The sequence below is a fragment of the Scyliorhinus torazame genome, chromosome 3, assembly GCF_047496885.1.
Source record: "Scyliorhinus torazame isolate Kashiwa2021f chromosome 3, sScyTor2.1, whole genome shotgun sequence".
Taxonomy (NCBI): domain Eukaryota; kingdom Metazoa; phylum Chordata; class Chondrichthyes; order Carcharhiniformes; family Scyliorhinidae; genus Scyliorhinus; species Scyliorhinus torazame.
Genome location: NC_092709.1, coordinates 6,850,424 through 6,876,175, shown reverse-complemented (window position 1 = coordinate 6,876,175; position 25,752 = coordinate 6,850,424). Strand labels below are relative to the sequence as shown.

The window sequence follows — 25,752 nt, the reverse complement described above, 5'->3', positions numbered from 1 at the left end:
CAGACGCTAAGGTGAGGCTTTTCATTTTAAGAAGCTGCTGGCGTAGGCCACTAGAGGCAACGCCAAAAACAATCTGGTCCCTGATCATGGACTCTGTAGTGGTGCCGTAACCGCAGGACTGCGCTAGAATCCGGAGGTGCGTCAAAAAGGGTTGAAAAAGCTCCTCCTTACCTTGCAGGCGTTGCTGAAAGATGTATCTTTCAAAACTTTCATTTACTTCAACTTGAAAGTGCTGGTCCAGTTTGAGGATGACCGTGACATATTTGGCCTGGTTTTCGCCTTCTTCGAACACCAGTGAGTTAAAAACATCGGTTGCGTGCGGGCCTGCGTAGAAGAGGAGCATTGCAATCTTCGAGTCATCCGAGACATTCTGTTTTTCGGTGGCACGGATGTACAGGTCAAATCGCTGCCTGTAGAGCTTCCAGTTGGTGCCTAGGTTCCCCGTGACTTGCATCGGCTGCGGTTTGCCGGTGTGGTCCATGTCCAGAATGGCAGGTTGGTAGGCAGGTATCGATCCACTCCTGTACCATGTGGTGTTGGGTGTTCTGACACACAGATGAGCCAACACAGTTGTATATGGTACAACGCTTCTTTATTTAAACTCACTATTTACAGTTTGGTCTTTGCACTCTGCACGTGGGGGGCTCCCTGCTTGTGGTGTTTCAACAGCTCTTTCTTGTTCCCCTCTCCCCAGACCAACTGCCCACCAGGTGTCGTGCTCGTGCTTTTTATGTGGTTGGTGTTCTTGTCTGTGATTGGTTGTGGTGTTGTGTATTCTGATTTGCCTGTTAGTGTGTCCATCATGATGTATGTGTTTGAATATCATGACAGTCTTAGCTAAAATTAGCAGAGAACTTCTTCACCTCCTCAATTGCCCCGACTTTTTTTAGTAGCCTGTGTTTTGCTTTTGTTCAGTGCGATTTCTACAAGGTTATAATGGATGACGTATTGTCTGGAAAAGGCTTCCTGGTCTGATTGTGGTCTAGTCTAGAATTTTTTCCCCCCAATTTGTGATACGAAGCCTATAATCTCGGCAGCACCATTTCGAAACACAAAGAAGGACGAGTACAGGTATCATACAAGTTGCGGGTAATTGTTAGTTTCGTTTACGGTTAGTAACATGTTCTCTCGCTTTTTTATCCCCCAAATCTAATCCACATCCTTTCAGATTTGAATCTGCTGCTGAGAATGTTCAGATTGGTTTTGATGACAGAAAACGGCTGGTCTTTGTGCATTCCTGAAGGACCATTCTGCCAGCAGATGCATCCTACTTCGAAAGATCCTGCAACAGGGGAATAAAAATTTTTTAAAAATTCGTTTTTTCTAACAGCGACGAAGCTTTGCACAGAGAAATCAAGATCATCTTTTCCCCCCTGTTGATTTCAATCTTCCCTCCTGAGGGCGTCAAGCCTTGCCACACCGAAGAATCTGGCCTCTGATGCGAGATTAAACAGCTCGTTCGGCCAGGAACGGCACGCTAACCGATTTGATCCTGTCTCCAACCCTTACAGCCATCACACCTCGAGAGTGCAGCAAGAACTGGGAGACGGAACCCCAGCCAGTCAGCTTCTCGTACCTCAGCGTTATTACACTTAGAGTCGTAGAATTTGCAGCATGTGGGTGGACCTGCGGCGCAGTGGTTAGCACTGCAGCCTCACGGAGCCGAGGACCCGGGTTGGATCCCGACACCGGGTCACTGTCCGTGTGGAGTTTGCACATTCTCCCCGTGCCTGCCTGGGTCTCACCCCCACAACCCAAAGATATGCAGGGTAGGTGTTTTGGCCACGCTAAATTGCCCCGTAATTGGGGAAAAAAAAGAATTGGGTACTCTAAATTTATTTTTAAAAAAGAATTTGCAGCACAGAAACAGGTTGGTGTTTATGCTGCACATGAACTTTGTCCCACCCTCCATCAACTCATGGAACAGCCCAACCTGCTGTCACAGATTGGCAATCCTTGAAGAATGAAGAATGTTACCTGGCAAAGATGAAAAGACGAGACCAGCACTGCTCTGGGTGCAAGATATAAACTCAACACAGACTGGGGATTAACTGAGGAATTCTCTATAATCTTGATAACTCTGGCCAGTATTACCGCATTAGCTGCTTTTACCCAGTTTGCTTATCATCTGCCTTGATCATTACTGCACCATAATTACACAATTTCAATCCATCAAAATGTGTTTCGGTAGTTTAGGCCGTGCACCTTGTTTCTGTAATAAAATTGGTCACTGGAAAATAAAACATTGGACCCATGCAGAAATGGGCCAATTGCATGGGCCAATAAATTGGTACTCACTCAAGCTAGAGTGGTCATAGGCGTGTCTTCATCTTCACCTCGTAGATCTTTCCCTCCCAGCGGGTTTGAGCTCAAGGCTTCAACTTCGTCACCACGCTTCCTTCGTGCTTTGTGCTTCCTGCGAAATCGACTTTGGGTAAACAAAATTCGGAGAAAGAGATGTTACAAAAAATATTTCTCGCTGTAACTCATCAGATCTCATGTCAAATCTTCTTTAATTGTAAATCTTTCAATTCTACATAAACATTTGAAGAGATTGTAATTAGGAAGGCAAATGGTACGGTCGCCTTTATTACAGCTGGATTGCAGTACAAGCGTTCGGCTTCCTCTGGTTGGGGAATCTAGAACTGGGTGTCATTACCTCAAGATAAAGAGTTGTCCATTTAGGACTGGATGAGGAGAAATCGCTTCACATAGGAAGAAGACGACGCTTATTGTCACAATTAGGCTTCAAATGAAGTTACTGTGAAAAGCCCCTAGTCGCCACATTCAGGCACCTGTTCGGGGAGGCCGGTACAGGAATTGAACCGTGCTGCTGGCCTGCCTTGGTCTGCTTTCAAAGCCAGCGATTTAGCCCTGTGCTAGGCCGTCAATCTTTAGAATTCGCTATCCTAGGTGGTTGTGGATGTTCAGCTGATTAATATATTTGAGTTTGGGTGGTAGGACTTGGAGGAAAGGTATGGAGGTGCCCACACTCAGTATTCTTATCTAACATGATGAGAGGTTTATTAAGGGTGTAGCTCAATACAATCAAGATGGTGATTCGCTCCAAGTCTGCACAAACACTCTGCTGATGTCATGATTCCATGGAAATGTCCTTATTCCTTCCGGGGAAGTTACTCCAGTTTCTGTCACTAGAGGTACTGAAAAGTCGTCAAAAACACAATCTGTACTTGTCATCGTGTCTGGTCCCCATTCCGAAGTATCGCTCTCGAGATTTTCCAAGGGAAAAACTTCGAGAAGTTTCTGCACGCTAATAGTTGATCAGCGTGATGTCGTAGGTACCCATTTCTCATTGGTGGTGTAGCTCCTAGCTAGCACTCCCGCTCCCTGGTGGTGTAGCTCCTAGCTAGCACTCTCTCTCCCTGGTGGTGTAGCTCCTAGCTAGCACTCCCGCTCCCTGGTGGTGTAGCTCCTAGCTAGCACTCTCTCTCCCTGGTGGTGTAGCTCCTAGCTAGCACTCTCGCTCCCTGGTTGAATACTCAGTGTTTGGAGTTTTGTTCTCTCCGAGCAACCTGTTGCTTGTTGTTGTTGTTTGACAATCTCTGAAGTATCAGGTGGAATCAAACTGTGTTCATTGTTTCCCAACAGCATTGCCAGTGAACTCTGCATGGTAGGATGTACAGTGTTTCAGTAAGACATTAGGAATTTGCTTACTCTTCTTAGCTATGTCCCTTGGTCCTTCGATGCTTTGATAGAATGCTTTAATAATTGCACAAAACCTTCAGCCAATCCATTCATTGCTGGATAATATGGAGCTGATATTGTGTATACTGTTCCCTTTCAAGTTGTCCTCAAACTCCTACAAAGTAAACTTTTGGGCAGCATGGCAGCATAGTGGTTAGCACAATTGCTTCACAGCTCCAGGGTTCCAGGTTCGATTCCGGCTTGGGTCACTGTCTGTGCGGAGTCTGCACATCCTCCCAGTGTGTGCGTGGGTTTCCTCCGGGTGCTCCGGTTTCCTCCCACAGTCTAAAGATGTGCAGGTTAGATGGATTGGCCATGATAAATTGCCCTTAGTGTCCAAAATTGTCCTTAGTGTATTGAGTGGGGTTACTGGGTTATGGGGATAGGGTGGAGGTGTTGACCTTGGGTAGGGTGCTCTTTCCGGTGCAGACTCGATGGGCCGAATGGCCTCCTTCTGCACTGTAAATTCTATGTAAACGGACTACCATTAACACTAACAATCTGCTCCGGTGCTCCAAATCTTGCAAATATTTTGTCTAGTTTCTCAATGGTCTGATCAGTCATCATGGACTTCATTATCGTGATTTCCGGCCATTTCAAATGCATGTCCACAATCACAAGAACTTGTGTCCCTCCAGTGGACCAGCATAGCTGATATGTATTTGATATGTATAAAACCAGGTGCTCCGGTTTGCCTCCCGCAAGTCCCGAAATACGTGCTTGTTAGGCGAATTGGAAATTCTGAATTCTCCCTGTGTACCCGAACAGGCGCCGGTGTGTGGCGACGAGGGGATTTTCACAGTTAACTTCACTGTGTTAGACGTTTTAGTTGCTGTGATATGAAGAGTCTAAAGTTCTGTTCCTTTTTCACAAACACACATTTATTTCCTTCCAACAGCCTTTGCACAAAACTCTCACTATACATCACCTGACAGAGGCCACCTGAAGCCCCTTTACATATCAGTGTCAATTAATGGATACTTAACATAAATGAGATAACTAATTGCAATGTCTCTTAACCCATTACTTAACAGTCTCCCCTTCCTTGGAGAAAAAAACAATTAGGTGAAAACAAAATTTCAAGAAACTCAAAAACAACACACATGATTTCCCCCTTTTTTTTTCTTTGGACGAGAAAGAGAAAAAAAAACAGTCACAGAAACAAACGCCCTTCATTAACAATATCCCAAAGTTTCTGTGAACTCGCCTCTCTTTTCGTAAAACAGTCCGACAGTTGATAGCTCCTGTCGACCCTTTAATTTTTGTTATTTCCCCTCTGTCCAACATCTGCTTTAAACTTGCGATGTCTATCCGTAACCTCTTTTCATTGACAGTTTTTGTAGAGTGCACATTTTCCCACAGGGATTTATTGTCAATGTGACAGTCAATAGGTATATTACCCAAATCCCGTAAACCCTAAATTTCAATATCATACTTATATAAAAGGCAATATCCACCGTCTCTACAAGGCTTAACGTCTCAGCAGCCAAAGTGCTTTTTACCACTCTCCTTAATTCCTTTGTTTCCCACACAAGCGGGCAACATTTACCATTGTTCCCCAAAAGGAAAATTATAAAAGCTCCTGCGCTTGAAACCCCATCACATAAATTTGCGAAGGACGCATCACTATAAACTATGAGTTTCAAGTGCCTAAGGTCACCTAAAACCGGGAACTTCAAAACACACTCCTACATTTTTAGTTTGGCCAATGCTTTATGCTTTATTTGCTCTTATTATGTCTTCCACTTTGGGATCATTCATTTTTGTACTCAACTCTAAGACATCAAAACTCACGTCCGGTCTAGTCTGTCTACCTAACCAGTTCAGTTGCCCAATTAAACTTCACAGTTGCACTTTTTCTATCTTTGAAACCATTGCGTCTTTTTGTGAAACTCGGCCACGACTAATTGCTATTGAGCTGATGCTTTCCAAATAAGATTGCTGACGTAAAGTTGCCCCTAACTTAGTCTGTCCAATTTCCAATCCAATATATTTAAATGCACCGGAAGCCTGACTTCCAACCCTGAATTCTTTCCTCAAACCAGAGATTACAATAGCTTCAAAATCACTAGTCCCACCCCACAAAAGATCATCGACATGCATCATAAAAAATGCCAGAAAGATTTCCTTTATAGTGCCAGTAAAACATTGCAGGGTCTGCTTTCAACTGGCAACAGCCTAACTTTAACAAAACTGACCTTACCGAAAAATACCAGACTCTAGATGCATCATTTAATCCATATACACATTTGTTCAACTTCCAGAGTACCCCTTCTGTGTTAGCTGCTTCTTTAGGAGGACGGAGAAAAATGTCTCTCTGGAGCTGATGCCCCTGCAAAAAGGCAGCTTTTATATCTATAGATTTGCATTCCCATGCCTTTGTGGCTAATAGAGCCAAGAAGATCTTTAAAATAACCTTTCCTGCTGGAGGTGAATCTACCCTTAAATCCTGATCTTCTAAGATTTCTTCAAATCCCCTTGCCACAAGCCTGGTCTTTGCCTTATAAGTTCCATCCGGAAGAACCTTTTCTGTGCAAATCCATCTGTGGGATAGAGCTCTTTGTCCCCTATCCGGTACTTCTGTGTATACCCCAAATTCACTCCAACTATGCAATTCTTGCTGTTTAGCTTCTTTGATAACTTTTTCATCTAATTTATTTGAAGCCACCAAAATCTCACGTGCATGTGGGCTTCTACTCCTATTAGTATTCGTAGTCTTACTCATGTTCCGAGATCTTGATAAACTACGTCCCCTCTCCCGCCTGGTATCTCGTTCTGTACTGCTACTGCTTGATCTTTCCCTTCTGCTGTGGGATGTCCTTTCAATAGTTCTCGACCTTTTCCTGCGGACCTGTTCACTATCCAATGTACTATCTGAACTGGCACTGCGTTTCTGTGCCCTCTATTTTTGAACTTCGTTTTCCTAATCCATTGTCTTGACTCCTTCCCCTGAATGCTGTACATTCAACCAATGTTTATACTTTCCAGTGGCCTTCCCTGCTCTACTAATAACAGTTGCATCCTTCCATTGACTAGACCCTTCAGGCAAGTATGTCACTTTTGTACCAACTTTTGGCAGTTGCCCTTTCAGAAAAATGGCCTGTTCTAATTCATCAGAAGTGTTGTGTTCCTCCACAGAAACCGTCTATATCAGTTAATTGGTCCTCATAGTTCTGTAACACATGCGTACCAGATGACTCTGGTTCCTCGTCATGTCTGTCTGCTCTGTCTAAGTTTGAAAATTTGTAATCTGTACCCATTATCCTTGATGAATGTACCCTAACAGTTTGATTACCATGTTGCAAAATAATTGTTTTGCCATCTATGCCTATGATCTTCCCTGGGCCTTTCCATTCATTAGAATTGTCTCTCTTATAGTATACCATGCCTCCTTGTTGAAAAACGGCATCTGATGGCCGTACGTTAGGTCTTAAAGCTCTGCGAATGCTTTCAGAGACTTCTGGTTCCAAAAAAGCTTTTCTACTGCGATGTAATGCATTTAAATGTTCAGCAAAACCAGAGCTAATTGTAGTCCCCTCCCAAGCTGGAGGCTGGTCATCCAAAATGGACGGAATTTTAGGATTTCTACCAAACACTAATTGATAAGGACTATAGCCCCCAACCATCTGCAATGAATTCTTTGCATGTACTGCCCATGCTAAAGCTGAATTTAGCCTGCAATTTGGTCGATCTGCCAAAATTTTCCGAAGCATGTCATCGATGACAGCATGATTTCTTTCACAGGCACCATTACTAAATGGGCTTTCTGCAGCCATATTCATAACTCTGGATATTCATGTTTTCACACATATCCCTAAACTCATCATTAGCAAATTCTCCCCCATTGTCCATAAGGAATTTTGCCGGTGGACCCATTCCTGTCCCTATCCATTTTTCCACGATTTGATCCAGAATTACTCTCTTTTCTTTACTTCGTACAATCGTTGATTGACTAAATCTGGTTGCTAAATCTACAAAATGCAAAATAAATATATTATTTGCTTTACCCCAGATCTTAAGGTCCATGGCCACAATGTCGTTAAAATCCCTGGCTATCGGTCGTGCTGGTGCCCTTCTGTACTTCCTACAAACTTCACAGCGGTCACTAACCTGTTCTATCAGTTTAGTATAGTCGTCATCCCTTACACCTGCATCCTTTAATACATTTTTCAGCCTCCGAGGAGACGGATGTGCAAATTGCCTATGCAGTTTTAATACCACAAGCTTTTTATCAGCTAAAGTCCCATTTTCAACTGCCATTAACACATCCTTAACCACTCTACTTGAAATATTATTTGTCAGTAATGGAATACAATAGTGTCCCGACTGTGTAAATTGTAAGTCCACCGTCTTTCCAAAAATTGTTGCCTTATCCTGTTCCATATCCAGTTTCATGTGTGCTTTCTTCATCGATGGTCTGCTCAGAAGCAAAGGTATCTCACTTGATACAACATCCATGGTAATGAAATGATTCACTCCGGCAATATTGCAAGGGATCACCACTCTTTTCAGCGACTTCAGAGTATTATCATCCCCAAACCTGAAACTTGTGGAACTTTCAAATTCCTTAACCTTGTTACGATTTTCAGCATTCAAAGAGTCCAGGTAACATTTTAACCAGTCAATTCCACACACAGTAGATGTGCAGCCACTGTCCAATACAGCACAGTTGAAGGATTCTGCAACCAACACCCTCATTACTGGCGTAAACCTGCTTGTCAATAGGACAATGCCTTCTTTCTGGTCACTATCCTTTTCCTCTTCTGACTCTTCCGTGTCATGTGTCGCTTCAAACACTCTATCATAACGAGTTGGACAGTTGAAAGCATAATGGTATTGAGAGTCACATCGAAAACATCGATTTATCATGCCCCGTGCATTTCTGTGGTTCATCTTCCTATTGTAGGTTCTAACTAGGTTTCTGTCTTCATAATTTCCTTGTCTCGGTCTCCTTCTATAGTCTTGAGCCCTGTTCGTAGCCATACGCTTTCGCCACCCTGTTAGTAGTGTATCTTCCATATTCTGCCTTATTGCAGGCTGACTTATTTGGGTCATCAGAGCCATCGGAATCGAATGTTTCCCCAGAAACTTTTGTAAAGCTTTTGTCATCTGTTCGAATAAGGTATCCTTATCAGTAAACTGAACTCCTGTCAAAACCAGGAGCCTATCCATGTTGCTCACTCTAGCACAGTCAAGTAATTTAAAGGCCAACACAGACTGTGGAAATTCCAGGTTGTGTTTCTGCAGCCTTTTATATAGTCTGCCAAATTCCATTATATAGTCTTCCATGAAGATATCCTCCATTTTCCGGAACATATCAAAATCCGACCATGCTTCATACGCACTTAACAAGTCATCTTTCTTATAAATCTTATCCATATAATGTAATAAAGTCTCCAGACCTTCTTCTGAGTCTAACTCTTCCAATTCCAGCTCAGAAAGCACTTTGTTTCGGATTTTACTGCCATATGGTAGAGAAAGAGCCAATGCCATACCTTGTTTTCTCTTTCCCAAAGCAGTTACCTTAGTCCACATAACTACTGCACTTAGAACATAAGAACATAAGAACTAGGAACAGGAGTAGGCCATCTGGCTCCTCGAGCCTGCTCCGCCATTCAATGAGATCATGGCTGATCTTTGTGGACTCAGCTCCACTCTCCGGCCCGTACACCATATCCCCGAATCCCTTTATTCTTTAGAAAGGTATCTATCTTTTTCTTTAAAACGTTTAAAGAAGGAGCCTCAACTGCTTCACTGGGCAAGGAATTCCAGAGATTCACAACCCTTTGGGTGAAGAAGTTCCTCCTAAACTCGGTCCTAAATCTACTTCCCCTTATTTTCAGGCTATGCCCCCTAGTTCTGCTTTCCCCGACCAGTGGAAACAACCTGCCCACATCTATCCTATCTATTCCCTTCATAATTTTATGTTTCAATAAGATCCCCCCGCATCCTTCTAAACTCCAATGAGTACAGTCCCAGTCTACTCAACCTCTCGTCATAATCTAATCCCCTCAACTCTGGGATCAACCTAGTGAATCTCCTCTGCACTCCCTCCAGTGCCAACATGTCCTTTCTCAGGTAAGGAGACCAAAACTGAACACAATACTCCAGATGTGGCCTCACCAACACCTTATACAATTGCAGCATAACCTCACTAGTCTTGAACTCCATCCCTCTAGCAATGAAAGACAAAACTCGATTAGCCTTCTTAATCACCTGTTGCACCTGCACACCAACTTTTTGCGACTCATGCACCAGCACACCCAGGTCCCTCTGCACAGCAGCATGTTTTAACATCTTACCGTTTAAATAATAATCCATTCTGCTGTTATTCCTCGCAAAATGGATAGCCTCACACTTGGCAACATTTATTCCATCTGCCAGACCCTAGCCCATTCACCTAACCTATCCAAATCCTTCGGCAGACTTCCGGTATCCTCTGCACTTTTTGCTTTACCACTCATCTTAGTGTCGTCTGCAAACTTTGACACATTGCACTTGGTCCCCAACTCCAAATCATCTATGTAAATTATGAACAACTGCGGGACCAACACTGATCCTTGGGGGACCCCACTAGTTACAGGTTGCCAACCAGAGAAACACCCATTTATCCCCACTCTCTGCTTTATGTTAGTTAACCAATCCTCTACCCATGCTACCACTTTACCCTCAATGCCATGCATCTTTAGTTTATGCAGCAACCTTTTGTGTGGCACCTTGTCAAAAGCTTTCTGGAAATCCAGATATACCACATCCATTGGCTCCCCGTTATCTACTGCACTGGTAACGTCCTCAAAAAATTCTACCAAATTAGTCAGACACTTCTCCATTGGTCGTACGATTCCCTTTCAGAAAATAAGGGAGGATAGTCATATCCAGCCATCTTTATCCTCGGTTCAGCCATATATCCCTTTTTTTCCCCTTTTCTCACTCACTCCTTGGTTTGATCTGGAAAAGTTGTATCTTTCAACCCTTCACATTTACACAGCAACCATCCTCTGCTACCAATTGTTAGACGTTTTAGTTGCTGTGATAGGAAGAGTCTAAAGTTCTGTTCCTCTTCCACAAACACACATTTATTTCCTTCCAACAGCCTTTACACAAATCTCTCACTATACATCACCTGACAGAGGCCACCTGAAGCCCCTTTACATATCCGTGTCAATTAATGGATACTTAACATAAATGAGACAATTAATTGCAATGTCTCTTAACCCATTATTTAACACACTGCAGTGTTAATGTAAGCCTACTTGTGACAATAATAAAGATTATTATTCTCTGTTGTGCGGCCACTCCCATGGATACAATGATTGTAATGAAGGAGTGTTCTTTAATTTTGCACAAGATTGACATTGCCCTACTTTCTCTTCAATTTGAGCATCTAATCCTGACCACCAAAAATAACTGTGTCAATTCCTTCATCCACAATATATATAATATATATATATGCTAATCATCTGAAGTTGTTGAATTCGATGTTGAGACCGGAAGGCTGTAGCGTGCCTAACTGGAAGATGAGATGTTGTTCCCCCAGTTTGTGTTGAGCGTCACTGGAAGATTGCAGCAGGCTAAGGACAGACATGTAAGAGCTGTCTTAATCACCTGTTGCACCTGCACACCAACTTTTTGCGACTCGTGCACCAGCACACCCAGGTCCCTCTGCACAGCAGCATGTTTTAACATCTTACCGTTTAAATAATAATCCATTCTGCTGTTATTCCTCCCAAAATGGATAGCCTCACACTTGGCAACATTGAATTCCATCTGCCATGGAATGTGTTTCAACCCCTTTGTTTTCATTGGCTTTGGTGTCCAGGACATTGTCCAAATAGACCGCCACTCACAGTAGCCCTTGGAGGATGTTCTCCATGACTCCCTGGAAAATAGCTCAAGCCGATGACACTCCGAATGGGAACCTTGCATATTCATAGAGGCCTCTATGGCTATTAATGGTCGCGTGTTTTCTGGAATCCGCATGTAGCTCCAATTGGAGACACAGGTGGCTCATATAGAGTTTTCTTGTCTGCCAGCCAGATTTGCATAGAGGTCCACTATTCGCAGCATCGGGTATCTGTCCAAACAAGAGGCTTTGCTCACTGTTAGCTTCTAATCCCCGCACAGGCAGATGGTTTGGTCTGGTTTCAGTACTGGGACTACAGGCGCTGCCCAATCTGCAAATTGTACCAATCCTCTGCCTTTGTCAGCAAGGTGCAAGGAACTGGGCGGTCCCTGAAGTACTTCAGTTGGGCCTCAGGTGTCTACGTGTACCTTGGACATGGCAGCTTTGATTTTACCCAGGTCCCCCTGTAAAACGTCCAGGTACTTCCCCGGGACTTCGTACAATTCCCCCAATGCCAATCCTGAAAATCCAAGTCCAAACGGAGCCTCTGTAGCCAATCACGGCCCAGCAGGTCCAACGATGGTTCGGCCAGCAATTTCCGCTGGGTTGCCATGTCAACACCGCACACAAGGTGGTCTCGTGGCATCTTAGGTAGGGGATGGCCTGTACTCGTGGTGTTCTGCCAGTTTGAGTAACAATAAGACCATAGGACCAGAAGACATAGGAGCAGAATTAGGCCACTCGGCCCATTGAGTCTGCTCCGCCATTCAATCATGGCTGATATTTTCTGAACCTCATTCTCCTGCCTTCTTCCTACAATCCCTGATCCCCTTATTAATCAAGAACCTACCTATCTCTGTCTTAAAGACACTCAGTGAATTGGCCTCCACAGCCTTCTGCGGCAAAGAGTTCCACAGATTCATCACCCTCTGGCTGAAAACATTCCTCCTCATCTCGGTTTTAAAGGATTGGCCCTTTAATCTGAGATTATGCCCTATGGTTCTAGTTTTTCCTACAAGTGGAAACATCCTCTCCACGTCCACTCTATCCAGGCCTCGCAGTATCCTGTAAGTTTCAATAGATCCCCTCTCATCCTTCTAAACTCCCAACGGGTACAGACCCAGAGTCCTCAACCATTCCTCGTACGACAAGTTCTTCATTCCAGGGATCATTCTTGTGAACCTCCTCTGGACCCTTTCCAAGGCCAGCACATCCTTCCTTCGATACGGGGCCCGTCGATTTCGGCGGGAGAATCAGCTGGTGAGTCAGTTTCAGCGGGAGCATTGCGGAAGTGGTTGCTGGGAGGTAAGTCTGTCCTTTAAAAGCACTTGTCTTTGCAGGGGCAGGCCAGTCGATTTCGGCGTGAGAACAGCTGGTGAGTCAGTTTCAGCGAGAGCATTGCGGAAGTGGCTGCTGGGAGGTAAGTCAACCTTTAAAAGCACTTGTCTTTGCAGGGACAGGCCAGTCGATTTCGGCGGGAGAATCAGCTGGTGAGTCAGTTTCAGCGGGAGCATTGCGGAAGTGGTTGCTGGGAGGTAAGTCTGTCCTTTAAAAGCACTTGTCTTTGCAGGGGCAGGCCAGTCGATTTCGGTGGGAGAATCAGCTGGTGAGTCAGTTTCAGCGGGAGCATTGCGGAAGTGGCTGCTGGGAGGTAAGTCAACCTTTCAAAGCACTTGTCTTTGCAGGGGCAGGCCAGTCGATTTCGGCGTGAGAACAGCTGGTGAGTCAGTTTCAGCGGGAGCAGTGCGGAAGTGGCTGCTGGGAGGTAAGTCAACCTTTAAAAGCACTTGTCTTTGCAGGGGCAGGCCAGTCGATTTCGGCGGGAGTGGAGCTGGCTGGTTAGTCAATTTCAGCAGGAGCTGAGAATTTTTCTTTTTTTTTAAATTAGTTTTTTAGGCGGGAACAGGAAGTCGACCCGCGGATGTCTGGGAAGACCCTCACCAATAAATTCTGGTGGAGAGGAAACCCGAGACACTACACGTGTAGTGTCTCCCACCCGCCCTCCTCCTCTAACCTAATAATAAAACCCATTGGTCTGAGGTAAGTACCATATTTTATTATATTATTATTATTTTTTATAAAAAATGTAATTTAGTTGTTAGCCAGATCTTGGTAGAAAGTTAGAGGAATGGCAGGGAAGGGAGTGCAATGTTCCTCCTGCAGGATGTTTGAGGTGAGGGATGCAGTTAGTGTCCCTGCTGATTTTACCTGCAGGAAGTGCTGCCATCTCCAGCTCCTCCAAGACCGAGTTAGGGAACTGGAGCTGGAGTTGGAAGAACTTCGGATCATTCGGGAGGCAGAAGGGGTCATAGATAGCAGCTTCAGGGAATTAGTTACACCAAAGATTGGAGATAGGTGGGTAACTGTAAGAGGGACTGGGAAAAAGCAGTCAGTGCAGGGATCCCCTGCGGTCGTTCCCCTGAGAAACAAGTATACCGCTTTGGATACTTGTGGGGGGGGGGACTTACCAGGGGTAAGCCATGGGGTACGGGCCTCTGGCACGGAGTCTGTCCCTGTTGCTCAGAAGGGAAGGGGGGAGAGGAGCAGAGCATTAGTAATTGGGGACTCTATAGTCAGGGGCACAGATAGGAGATTTTGTGGGAGCGTGAGAGACTCACGTTTGGTATGTTGCCTCCCAGGTGCAAGGGTACGTGATGTCTCGGATCGTGTTTTCCGGGTCCTTAGGGGGGAGGGGGAGCAGCCCCAAGTCGTGGTCCACATTGGCACTAACGACATAGGTAGGAAAGGGGACAAGGATGTCAGGCAGGCTTTCAGGGAGCTAGGATGGAAGCTCAGAACTAGAACAAACAGAGTTGTTATCTCTGGGTTGTTGCCCGTGCCACGTGATAGTGAGATGAGGAATAGGGAGAGAGAGCATTTAAACACGTGGCTACAGGGATGGTGCAGGCGGGAGGGATTCAGATTTCTGGATAACTGGGGCTCTTTCTGGGGAAGGTGGGACCTCTACAGACAGGATGGTCTACATCTGAACCTGAGGGGCACAAATATCCTGGGGGGGAGATTTGTTAGTGCTCTTTGGGGGGGTTTAAACTAATGCAGCAGGGGCATGGGAACCTGGATTGTAGTTTTAGGGTAAGGGAGAATGAGAGTATAGAGGTCAGGAGCACAGATTTGACGTCGCAGGAGGGGGCCAGTGTTCAGGTAGGTGGTTTGAAGTGTGTCTACTTCAATGCCAGGAGTATACGAAACAAGGTAGGGGAACTGGCAGCATGGGTTGGTACCTGGGACTTCGATGTTGTGGCCATTTCGGAGACATGGATAGAGCAGGGACAGGAATGGATGTTGCAGGTTCCGGGGTTTAGGTGTTTTAGTAAGCTCAGAGAAGGAGGCAAAAGAGGGGGAGGTGTGGCGCTGCTAGTCAAGAGCAGTATTACGGTGGCGGAGAGGATGCTAGATGGGGACTCTTCTTCCGAGGTAATATGGGCTGAAGTTAGAAACAGGAAAGGAGAGGTCACCCTGTTGGGAGTTTTTTTATAGGCCTCCTAATAGTTCTAGGGATGTAGAGGAAAGGATGGCGAAGATGATTCTGGATATGAGCGAAAGTAACAGGGTAGTTATTATGGGAGACTTTAACTTTCCAAATATTGACTGGAAAAGATATAGTTCGAGTACAATAGATGGGTCGTTTTTTGTACAGTGTGTGCAGGAGGGTTTCCTGAAACAATATGTTGACAGGCCAACAAGAGGCGAGGCCACGTTGGATTTGGTTTTGGGTAATGAACCAGGCCAGGTGTTGGATTTGGAGGTAGGAGAGCACTTTGGGGACAGTGACCACAATTCGGTGACGTTTTCGTTAATGATGGAAAGGGATAAGTATACACCGCAGGGCAAGAGTTATAGCTGGGGGAAGGGCAATTATGATGCCATTAGACGTGACTTGGGGGGATAAGGTGGAGAAGTAGGCTGCAAGTGTTGGGCACACTGGATAAGTGGGGCTTGTTCAAGGATCAGCTACTGCGTGTTCTTGATAAGTATGTACCGGTCAGACAGGGAGGAAGGCGTCGAGCGAGGGAACCGTGGTTTACCAAGGAAGTGGAATCTCTTGTTAAGAGGAAGAAGGAGGCCTATGCGAAGATGAAGTGTGAAGTTTCAGTTGGGGCGATGGATAGTTACAAGGTAGCGAGGAAGGATCTAAAGAGAGAGCTAAGACGAGCAAGGAGGGGACATGAGAAGTATTTGGCAGGAAGGATCAAGGAAAACCCAAAAGCTTTCTATAGGTATGTCAGGAATAAGCGAATGACTAGGGAAAGAGTAGGACCAGTCAAGGACAGGGGTGGGAAATTGTGTGTGGAGTCTGAAGAGATTGGCGAGATACTAAATGAATATTTTTCGTCAGTATTCACTCAGGAAAAAGATAATGTTGTGGAGGAGAATGCTGAGCCCCAGGCTAATAGAATAAATGGCATTGAGGTACGTAGGGAAGAGGTGTTGGCAATTCTGGACAGGCTGAAAATAGATAAGTCCCCGGGACCTGATGGGATTTATCCTAGGATTCTCTGGGAGGCCAGGGAAGAGATTGCTGGACCTTTGGCTTTGATTTTTATGTCATCATTGGCTACAGGAATAGTGCCAGAGGACTGGAGGACAGCAAATGTGGTCCCTTTGTTCAAAAAGGGGAGCAGAGACAACCCCGGCAACTATAGACCGGTGAGCCTCACATCTGTAGTGGGTAAAGTCTTGGAGGGGATTATAAGAGACAAGATTTATAATCATCTAGATAGGAATAATATGATCAGGGATAGTCAGCATGGCTTTGTGAAGGGTAGGTCATGCCTCACAAACCTTACTGAGTTCTTTGAGAAGGTGACTGAACAGGTAGACGAGGGTAGAGCAGTTGATGTGGTGTATATGGATTTCAGCAAAGCGTTTGATAAGGTTCCCCACGATAGGCTATTGCAAAAAATACGGAGGCTGGGGATTGAGGGTGATTTAGAGATGTGGATCAGAAATTGGCTAGCTGAAAGAAGACAGAGGGTGGTGGTTGATGGGAAATGTTCAGAATGGAGTACAGTCACAAGTGGAGTACCACAAGGATCTGTTCTGGGGCCGTTGCTGTTTGTCATTTTTATCAATGACCTAGAGGAAGGCGCAGAAGGGCGGGTGAGTAAATTTGCAGACGATACTAAAGTCGGTGGTGTTGTCAATAGTGTGGAAGGATGTAGCAGGTTACAGAGGGATATAGATAAGCTGCAGAGCTGGGCTGAGAGGTGGTAAATGGAGTTTAATGTAGAGAAGTGTGAGGTGATTCACTTTGGAAGGAGTAACAGGAATGCGGAATATTTGGCTAATGGTAAAGTTCTTGAAAGTGTGGATGAGCAGAGGGATCTAGGTGTCCATGTACATAGATCCCTGAAAGTTGCCACCCAGATTGATAGGGTTGTGAAGAAGGCCTATGGAGTGTTGGCCTTTATTGGTAGAGGGATTGAGTTCCGGAGTCGGGAGGTCATGTTGCAGCTGTACAGAACTCTGGTACGGCCGCATTTGGAGTATTGCGTACAGTTCTGGTCACCGCATTATAGGAAGGACGTGGAGGCTTTGGAGCGGGTGCAGAGGAGATTTACCAGGATGTTGCCTAGTATGGAGGGAAAATCTTATGAGGAAAGGCTGATGGACTTGAGGTTGTTTTCGTTGGAGAGAAGAAGGTTAAGAGGAGACTTAATAGAGGCATACAAAATGATCAGGGGGTTGGATAGGGTGGACAGTGAGAGCCTTCTCCCGCGGATGGATATGGCTGGCACGAGGGAACATAACTTTAAACTGAGGGGTAATAGATATAGGACAGAGGTCAGAGGTAGGTTCTTTACGCAAAGAGTAGTGAGGCCGTGGAATGCCCTACCTGCTACAGTAGTGAACTCGCCAACATTGAGGGCATTTAAAAGTTTATTGGATAAACATATGGATGATAATGGCATAGTGTAGGTTCGATGGCTTTTGTTTCGGTGCAACATCGTGGGCCGAAGGGCCTGTACTGCGCTGTATTGTTCTATGTTCTATGTTCTAAAACTGCTCACAATACTCCAAATGGGGTTGGGCCCGCAGTTGTTCACAATTTACATAGACGATTTGGAGTTGGGGACCAAGTGCAATGTGTCAAAGTTTGCAGACGACACTAAGATGAGTGGTAAAGCAAAAAGTGCAGAGGATACCGGAAGTCTGCAGAAGGATTTGGATCGGTTAGGTGAATGGGCTAGGGTCTGGCAGATGGAATTCAATGTTGCCAAGTGTGAGGCTATCCATTTTGCGAGGAATAACAGCAGAATGGATTATTATTTAAACAGTAAGATGTTAAAACATGCTGCTGTGCAGAGGGACCTGGGTGTGCTGGTGCACGAGTCGCAAAAAGTTGGTGTGCAGGTGCAACAGGTGATTAAGAAGGCTAATCGAGTTTTGTCTTTCATTGCTAGAGGGATGGAGTTCAAGACTAGTGAGGTTATGCTGCAATTGTATAAGGTGTTGGTGAGGCCACATCTGGAGTATTGTGTTCAGTTTTGGTCTCCTTACCTGAGAAAGGACATATTGGCACTAGAGGGAGTGCAGAGGAGATTCACTAGGTTGATCCCAGAGTGAGGGGATTAGATTATGACGAGAGGTTGAGTAGACTGGGACTGTACTCATTGGAGTTTAGTGGGATGCGTGGGGATCTTATTGAGACATATAAAATTATGAAGGGAATAGATAGTATAGATGCGGGCAGGTTGTTTCCACTGGTCGGGGAAAGCAGAACAAGGGGGCATAGCCTCAAAATAAGGGGAGGTAGATTTAGGACGGAGTGTAGGAGGAGCCTCTTCACCCAAAGGGTTGTGAATCTCTGGAATTCCTTGCCCAGTGAAGCAGTTGAGGCTCCTTCTTTAAACGTTTTTAAGAAAAAGATAGATACCTTTCTAAAGAATAAAGGGATTCGGGGATATGGTGTACGGGCGGGAAAGTGGAGCTGAGTCCACAAAGATCAGCCATGATCTCATTAAATGGCGGAGCAGGCTCGAGGGGCCAGATGGCCTACTCCTGCTCCTAGTTCTTATGTTCTTATGTTCTTAAGGGCAATTCGGGGTGGGCAATAAATGGCCAGTGACAAACGCATCCCATAAATGAATATAAAGAAAAAGGATCATTAAAAATAAACTCCATCAGCATTTACATGGTAATAGGGACCGACTCTCCACTAGTAATCTCTCTAGTAACGGATGTTTTCTCAAACAACAGTTACACCCAGCAGCAGCACCTACACTGCATCAGACACAATACACCTCGAATAATTGCAAAGTACTTTCTAAACGATGACTCAGTAACAAGCTTGGCACAGAGTTTGACCACAGCAACCTCAACTCCACAATCAGCTCCCAAATTGAATTACTTAAATGGCAGCTCTGGAGCACCATACGTGGAATCGAACAGCACAGGAGTGCATTCGGCCCCACCATGCCATGGATGAATACTAGACGAGGGAACATTTGCAGGACAATTTTGAGGGATTAGGTGGAGAAGCCCGAGATTTATTCCCGAGATGGGAGAGCTGTCTTACGAGGTGGGAATGAATTGGATGGACCTATGTTCTTTGGAGTTTAGAAAAATGAGAGGTACACCATTGAAACATACAAGATTCTGAGATGGTTTGACAGGGTAGATACTTAAGAGGATTTTTCCCCTGCCAGGGGTTTCTAGAAATGGAGTCAACCATTTAGGCCGGAGGAGAGCTCCAGATGCCGAGTTGTTGAGTACGGTTGCCGCAGTCCCAGATGACCATAGGCTGCTTTCCCCTTTGAGGGGGAGAGCTGACTGGTGGAGATTTAACCCGAGGATCACCAGACCTCAGGCGAGAACAAGGTTCAGGAGGCGGGGCCTCCATGAGTAACCTCAGCCGGTACGGGGGATTAAACCCACGCGGCCGGCCTCGCTCTGCATCACTAACCAGCTGTCCAGCCCACTGAGCTAAACCGGCAACCAGTTGAGGATACTCAAGGCTCAGATCGATAGATTTTCGGATTCAAAGGGAATCAAGAGATATGGGGATAGGACGAGGAAGTGGAGTTGATGCAGATCAGCCAGGATCATACAGAATGCAGGTTCAAGGATACGTATTGTCTATTCCTGCCCCTACTTTTTATGTTTGTGCAATTGTGCTTCTGAAGAACAATACAGACACAGGGCCAACTCACCTCCCTCTGCGTTGCATCACAACATCACAAAGTTTACAGTTCTGATGATACTTTGAGGATAAGGGGTAAACCTTTTAGGACTGAGGTGAGGAGAAATGTCTTCACCCAGAGAGCGGGGAATCTGTGGAATTCACTCCCACAGAAAGTAGTTGAGGCCAAAACGTTGTGTAATTTCAAGAAGGAATTGGATACAGCTCTTGGGGCTAAAGGGATCTATGAATATGGGGGGGAGGTGGGATCAGGGTATTGAACTTGATGATCAGCCATGATCATAATAAATGGGGGAGCAGACTCGAAGGGCCGAATGGCCACCTCCTGCTTCTATTTTTTTTGTTTCTAAAGGTCACCTCGGCCTGAACTTGGTTTCTCTTCACAGGCGCTGCCTGACCTGCTGAGCATTTTTTTGTTTTTCTATTTTGGATTTCCAGCATTCGCAGTACTTCGCTTTTGCCTGGTAATACATTCACAACTATTCTGTAATTCCTTAAGACACAACAGAAATGGATTAAAGTATACCTAACTGCACACAAATACAGATGATTATTATCAGAACGATGAGCACCAGCATTGTCAGAATCAGGCCAACGATGATGAACTTGTCCTGCTTTCCAGTCAGATAAAACATATCCACCAATTGGCACCGGGATCCCACATAACCAAATTTACACCTGTCAAAAACAAGAGCAAATAATCAAATTAATTCCGTTATTAAATATTTTAATTTAAAGAGATGAATGGGCCCAATAACAATAGACAATCAGAATAACAGTTTTTCCAATCTCAGAGCTTCAGTGTCACCCCCACAGTTACAAAACAATGCTGCAAATCCTCCAGTCATGTCTTCCCATGTGACCCGAACATCTTCTCCAATAATTCAGATTCTCAGGAGCTACAGCCTTTTGTATCCAGAGGGGCAGCTTTAATCGTAATTTCCTAATTGGTGACAAGTTGATTAATGATGCCGATAAATAACCCCACCACTCTGCCCACTGTCGTCCCTTAGCTCTGTACTTCCCCCCCTTTGTCTTTCCTACTTTATCGTTGACCCTCCCTCCATCATAGGGTCAGAGGTGGAGATGTTCGTGGATGAGTGCACAATGTTTAGTCCCATTCACAACTCCTCAGATAATTAGACAGTCCATGTCCACGTGCAGCAAGGCCTGGTCAACATTAAAGTTCAGGTTGATGAGTGGAAGTAACATTCATTCCACACAAGTACCAGGTTGACAGACAATGACCGTTACCCATTTCCTCTCGACATGCAACATCACTATTGTCGCTGAATCCCTCACCATTACCATTCTGGGGGTTACCATTGATCAGAAACTGAACTGGATCAGCCATATTAATACTGTGGCTACAAAGAGCAGCTTGGAGGCTGGAAATTCTGTGGTGAGTAACTCACCTCTTCACTACTCAAAGCCTGTCCATTATCTACAAGATGTACAAGTCAGGTGTGTGATGGACTACTCTTCACTTACAACTCCAACAACACCCATAAATGTTGGACACATCCAGAAAAAGACAGCCCTCTTCGTTGAAGTTTGATCTGCCACTATTAACACTCACTCCCTTCACATCCAGTACACAGTAGCAGCCGTGTGTACCATCTACAAGATCCATGGCAGGAACTCACCAAGGCTCCTTAGGCAGCACCTTCCAAACCCACCACCTCAATCATCTGGGACAAAGGCAACAGATACCTGGGAACACCACCACCTGGAGGTTCCCCTCCAAGTCACTCACCATCTTGACTTGGAAATATATCGCCATTCCTTCGCTGTCACGTTGCGAAAGGTGCTGTGGAAATGCAAGTTTTTTTCTCTTTACAACGATTACCAAACTAAATTACATGGAAATTGCAGGAAATGGGTAGAAACTGAATTAAACTGTAATCAATAAAGTCAGAGATTTTTTAATTAATTTACGGGATGTGGACGTCGCTGATTAGGCCAGCATTTATTGCCCAACCCTAAATGTCCTTCAGAAGGTGGTGGTTAAGTTGCCTTCTTGAACCTGAGCTGTAGGTACACCCACAGTGCTGTTAGGGAGGGGATTCCAGGATATTGATCCAGCGATAGTGAAGGAACAGTGATCTATTTCCAAATCAGGGTGGCCCCTGGCTTGGGGAGAGCCTCCAGGAGCTAGGGTTCGCAGGTATCAACTGCTCTTGTCCTTCCTCTAGATGACAGCGGTCGTGGGTTTGGATGGTGCTGTCTATGACCATAAGACAGAGGAACAGAATTAGGCCACTCGGCCCATTGAGTCTGCTCCGCCATTCAATCATTGCTGATATTTTCTCATTCCCATTCTCCTGCCTTCTCCCCATAACCCCTGATCCCCTTATTAATCAAGAACCTACCTATCTCTGTCTTAAAGATACTCAGTGATTTGACCTCCACAGCCTTCTGTGGCAAAGAGTTCCACAGATTCACCACCCTCTGGCTGAAGAAATTCCTCCTCATCTCAGTTTTAAAGGATCGTTCCTTCAGTCTGAGGCTGTGTCCTCGGGTCCTAGTTTTTCCTACAAGTGGAAACATCCTCTCCAAGTCCACTCTATCCAGGCCTCACAGTATCCTGTAAGTTTCAGTGAGATCCCCCTTCATCCTTCTAAACTCCAACGAGTACAGACCCAGAGACCGTAAATATTCCTCATATGACAAGCTCGTCATTCCAGGGATCATTCTTGTGAACCACCTCTGGACCCTTTCCAAGGCCAGCACATCCTTCCTTAGATACGGGACCCAAAACTGCTCACAATACTCCAAATAGGGTCTGACCAGAGGCCTCAGACAAGACGTACATGAAAAATGAAATGAAATGAAAATCACTTATTGTCACAAGTAGGCTTCAAATGAAGTTACTGTGAAAAGCCCCTAGTCGCCACATTCCGGCACCTGTTCGGGGAGGCTGTTACGGGAATCGAACCGTGCTGCTGGCCTGCCTTGGTCTGCTTTCAAAGCCAGCGAATTAGCCCTGTGCTAAACAGCCCCTGCTCTTGTATACTAGCCCTCTCGACATGAATGCTAGCATTGCATTTGTCTTCCTAACTGCCGACTGAACCTGCACGTTAACCTTAAGGGAATCTTGAACCAGGACTCCCAAGTCCCTTTGTGCTTCTGATTTCCTCAGCATTTCCCCATTTAGAAAATAAGATAAGAAATTAAGCTGTAAGAGTTCAGAATATAAAGATAAACTCTTAAGCAAGACAGTGGCACAATTGATAGTACAGATCAACAGAAGGGTGACGGCTGATACAACAGAAAAAAGAATTGGCAACTATTATGCAACAACTCAAGGTGAACAAGTAGATAGTGCACTGTTTAACCAAGCACGTACGTAGCCTCCAGTGAATCAATTTTATTGTGGATTATTTCGCAATCCACCAAAATTTATTAATAACTCCGTGGGCACGTTCGATATTGTAATAAGGGCTAACACTAAAAGTAAGTTGTACGCTGTGGCTAAGAATAAAATTCCAAGATTATTTTTCTTCCTTTCCTCGCTGTTGAAAGCACCAACTATTCAAAGTCCCACAGGGGCCCGAATATCACCTCCCAAATGTGCAAACAAAAAACCCCATCAAACCTGTTCAATTGCTTTGCAAATGCATTTACTCCCAAAGTAACCCTTTATCCCGTATTTAAAGTAGAACAGGCCACATATGAAAACTTTCCTACATTTGCAAGCTCAAAAGCAAAGTTTCTCATACACTTCCCAGTTTTACTGATGGGAAAACCTTTTGCTGCAGTACCAAGCAATGTGCATGGTCTTCATTCCTTCGTGTTCCACACATTGCTCATTCACATCCAGCCACTTGTACTAAGTTCACTATGTAATCAAAAATCCATCATTTTAAAACAGGTATCAAAGGCAAAGAACCGATGATTGACAGCTTGAAGGTTGCCTTCAGTCTCACTGCTTTGTTAACGTTAATCAATTAACTACCTTAGAAATCGCAAGCCGCTTACTTGCTATCCTTCATGCTTTCTGAGGTCTGTTGCAAGTTACCGGATCGGAGACAGGGCAGCAATAGTGATCTGCAACTGTCTTTAGTGACTCTTTATTGGTGAAAGAAGGAACCTTGGTGAGTTCCTGCAGTGCATCTTGTAGATGGTACACACGGCTGCCACTGTTTGTCGGTGGTGGAGGGTTTGAATGTTTGTGGAAGGGGGAGCAATTACGTGGGCTGCTCTGTCCTGGATGGTGTCGAGCTTCTTGAATGTTGTTGGAGCTGCACTCATCCAGGCAAGTGAGGAGTATCCTATTACATTCCTGACTTGTGCCTTGTAGGTGGTGGACAGACTTTGGAGAGTCACTCACCACAGGATTCCTAACCTCTGACCTACTGTTGTAGCCACAGTATTTATATGGCTAGTCCAGTGTGATATGATCATAGCTATCAGCATTGCAAGGGTTAATGTTGTGTCGAGAGAAGCCACTGAGAGTAGGGGCTGGTTTAGCACAGGGCTAAAAGTTGGCTGTTAAAGCAGACCAAGGCAGGCTAGCAGCACGGTTCATTTCCCGTACCAACCTCCCCGAACAGGTGCCGGAATGTGGCGACTAGGGGCTTTTCACAGTAACTTTATTGAAGCCTACTTGTGACAAGAAGCGATTTTCATTTCATTTTTCACTAGAGGGAGCTGCAGATACAACTATATAAGGCTAGACCTTAGGGGAGAAGTGTATGCAGGAGAATGCTAGAGAAGGTCATAACAGCAGATAGGGTGAGTAAGGTTAGATTATAGTTTACACCAGTAGTGAGATTAGCAGTAGATGAGTGGAGTTAAATGTTATTGAGCAGTTGTGTATTCTTCAGGCCTGAGTGTTGAATCCCAGTTTCGTAGTGTAAATAAAATCAGAGCTTTGTTTAAGTTGAAGCTATTCTGTGGTCTTTGTGAACACTACGCCAACCGTCCTGAAATAAGCAACACAAAGAACACAACATCCAGTTCAGTTTCTGACCAATGTTGATTGTGGGGGATTCAGCGATGGTAATGCCATTGAATGTCAAGGGACGATGGTTAGATCCTCTCTTGTAGGAGATGGTCATTGCCTGGCACTTGTGGGGCGTGAAATTGCCACTTATCAGCCCAAGCCTGGATGTGCTTTTTCCAGGTGGGAAAGGATTGAATGCATTCCAACCGGTAAACACTTACACACATGAAGGCTGTTGCTCAGAGTGTATAAACCGACATTCCCCTTCAATACAGTAGTCCTGAAACCTCTCTGGACACTTGCTGAAGTGTCCTAACTGGGGAGGTTCTGTAAGGGTATCTATGAGCAGAAAGAAAACATGGATTAATTTGGCAAGAGTAAATCGGGCAAATAAAGGGTCATTCTGGTACACACTAGAGATTCACTAACTTACGAGTAAGTTGGGAGAATCGGGTATCTTGTATTTTAACCCTAAAATTACTCACATAAATCGAGCAAGAAATAAAGGTGGATTTTAATTAATGGATTAAACGATTAAACAAATAAACAATACAATTGGTCACATTGGTGTATGAAATATGACACCAAAAGATCGCACCTGGCAATGCTCTTGATGGCGAGAATAGTTGTTGTTCTATATCGATAGGATTCTTTACGTGATAAAGAAAGAGCTGCATTTATATAGCGCTTTTAACCAGTTCATGACCTCCCAGAGCATTCCACAGCCAATGAGGGAATCACTGCTGTGACATGGGAAATTCTGGAGCCAATCTGTTGCACAGCATGATCCCACAAACAGCAACCACCGGCAACATCACATTTTATTCCTGCACATAAATGTGCTGCCGTGTTTGCTACATTGCAACGTTGGCTACTTCACTGGCCGTGAAGCACTTGGAGGTCTCAAGGCTGTGAAATGCGTGACATAAATGCAAGTCTTACTTTTCTTTTCCCTCACTTCATGTTTCTCATCACTGGCTATTTGTAGCGTCATTCAGCAAACTGAATAAAATTCTGACTAACCCGTTGGATTAGAACCATGGGAAGAATGCAACAAAGATTCATTCAAATTAAACCGGAAAGAGAGACTAC

General features: G+C 44.9%; 1 protein-coding gene across 4 annotated transcripts in view; it reads right to left on the bottom strand.

Moving 5' to 3' along the window:
• Positions 1–570: 570 nt before the first annotated feature.
• Positions 571–25,752, bottom strand: part of btc (betacellulin, epidermal growth factor family member) — a 106,875-nt gene continuing 81,693 nt past the window's right edge. For 3 of the 4 annotated variants that reach the window (XM_072495239.1, XM_072495241.1, XM_072495240.1), the window contains 4 exons: positions 24,882–24,999; positions 20,244–20,390; positions 2,299–2,428; positions 571–1,282 (listed from right to left, as the gene is read on the bottom strand). In XM_072495239.1, coding sequence (XP_072351340.1) covers positions 2,299–2,428; positions 20,244–20,390; positions 24,882–24,999 — 395 coding nt within the window. In that variant the 3' untranslated portion in view covers positions 571–1,282. Of the gene's footprint in view, positions 1,283–2,298; positions 2,429–20,238; positions 20,391–24,881; positions 25,000–25,752 lie in introns of all 4 variants that reach the window. The other variant, XR_011940075.1, reaches the window with a different exon arrangement.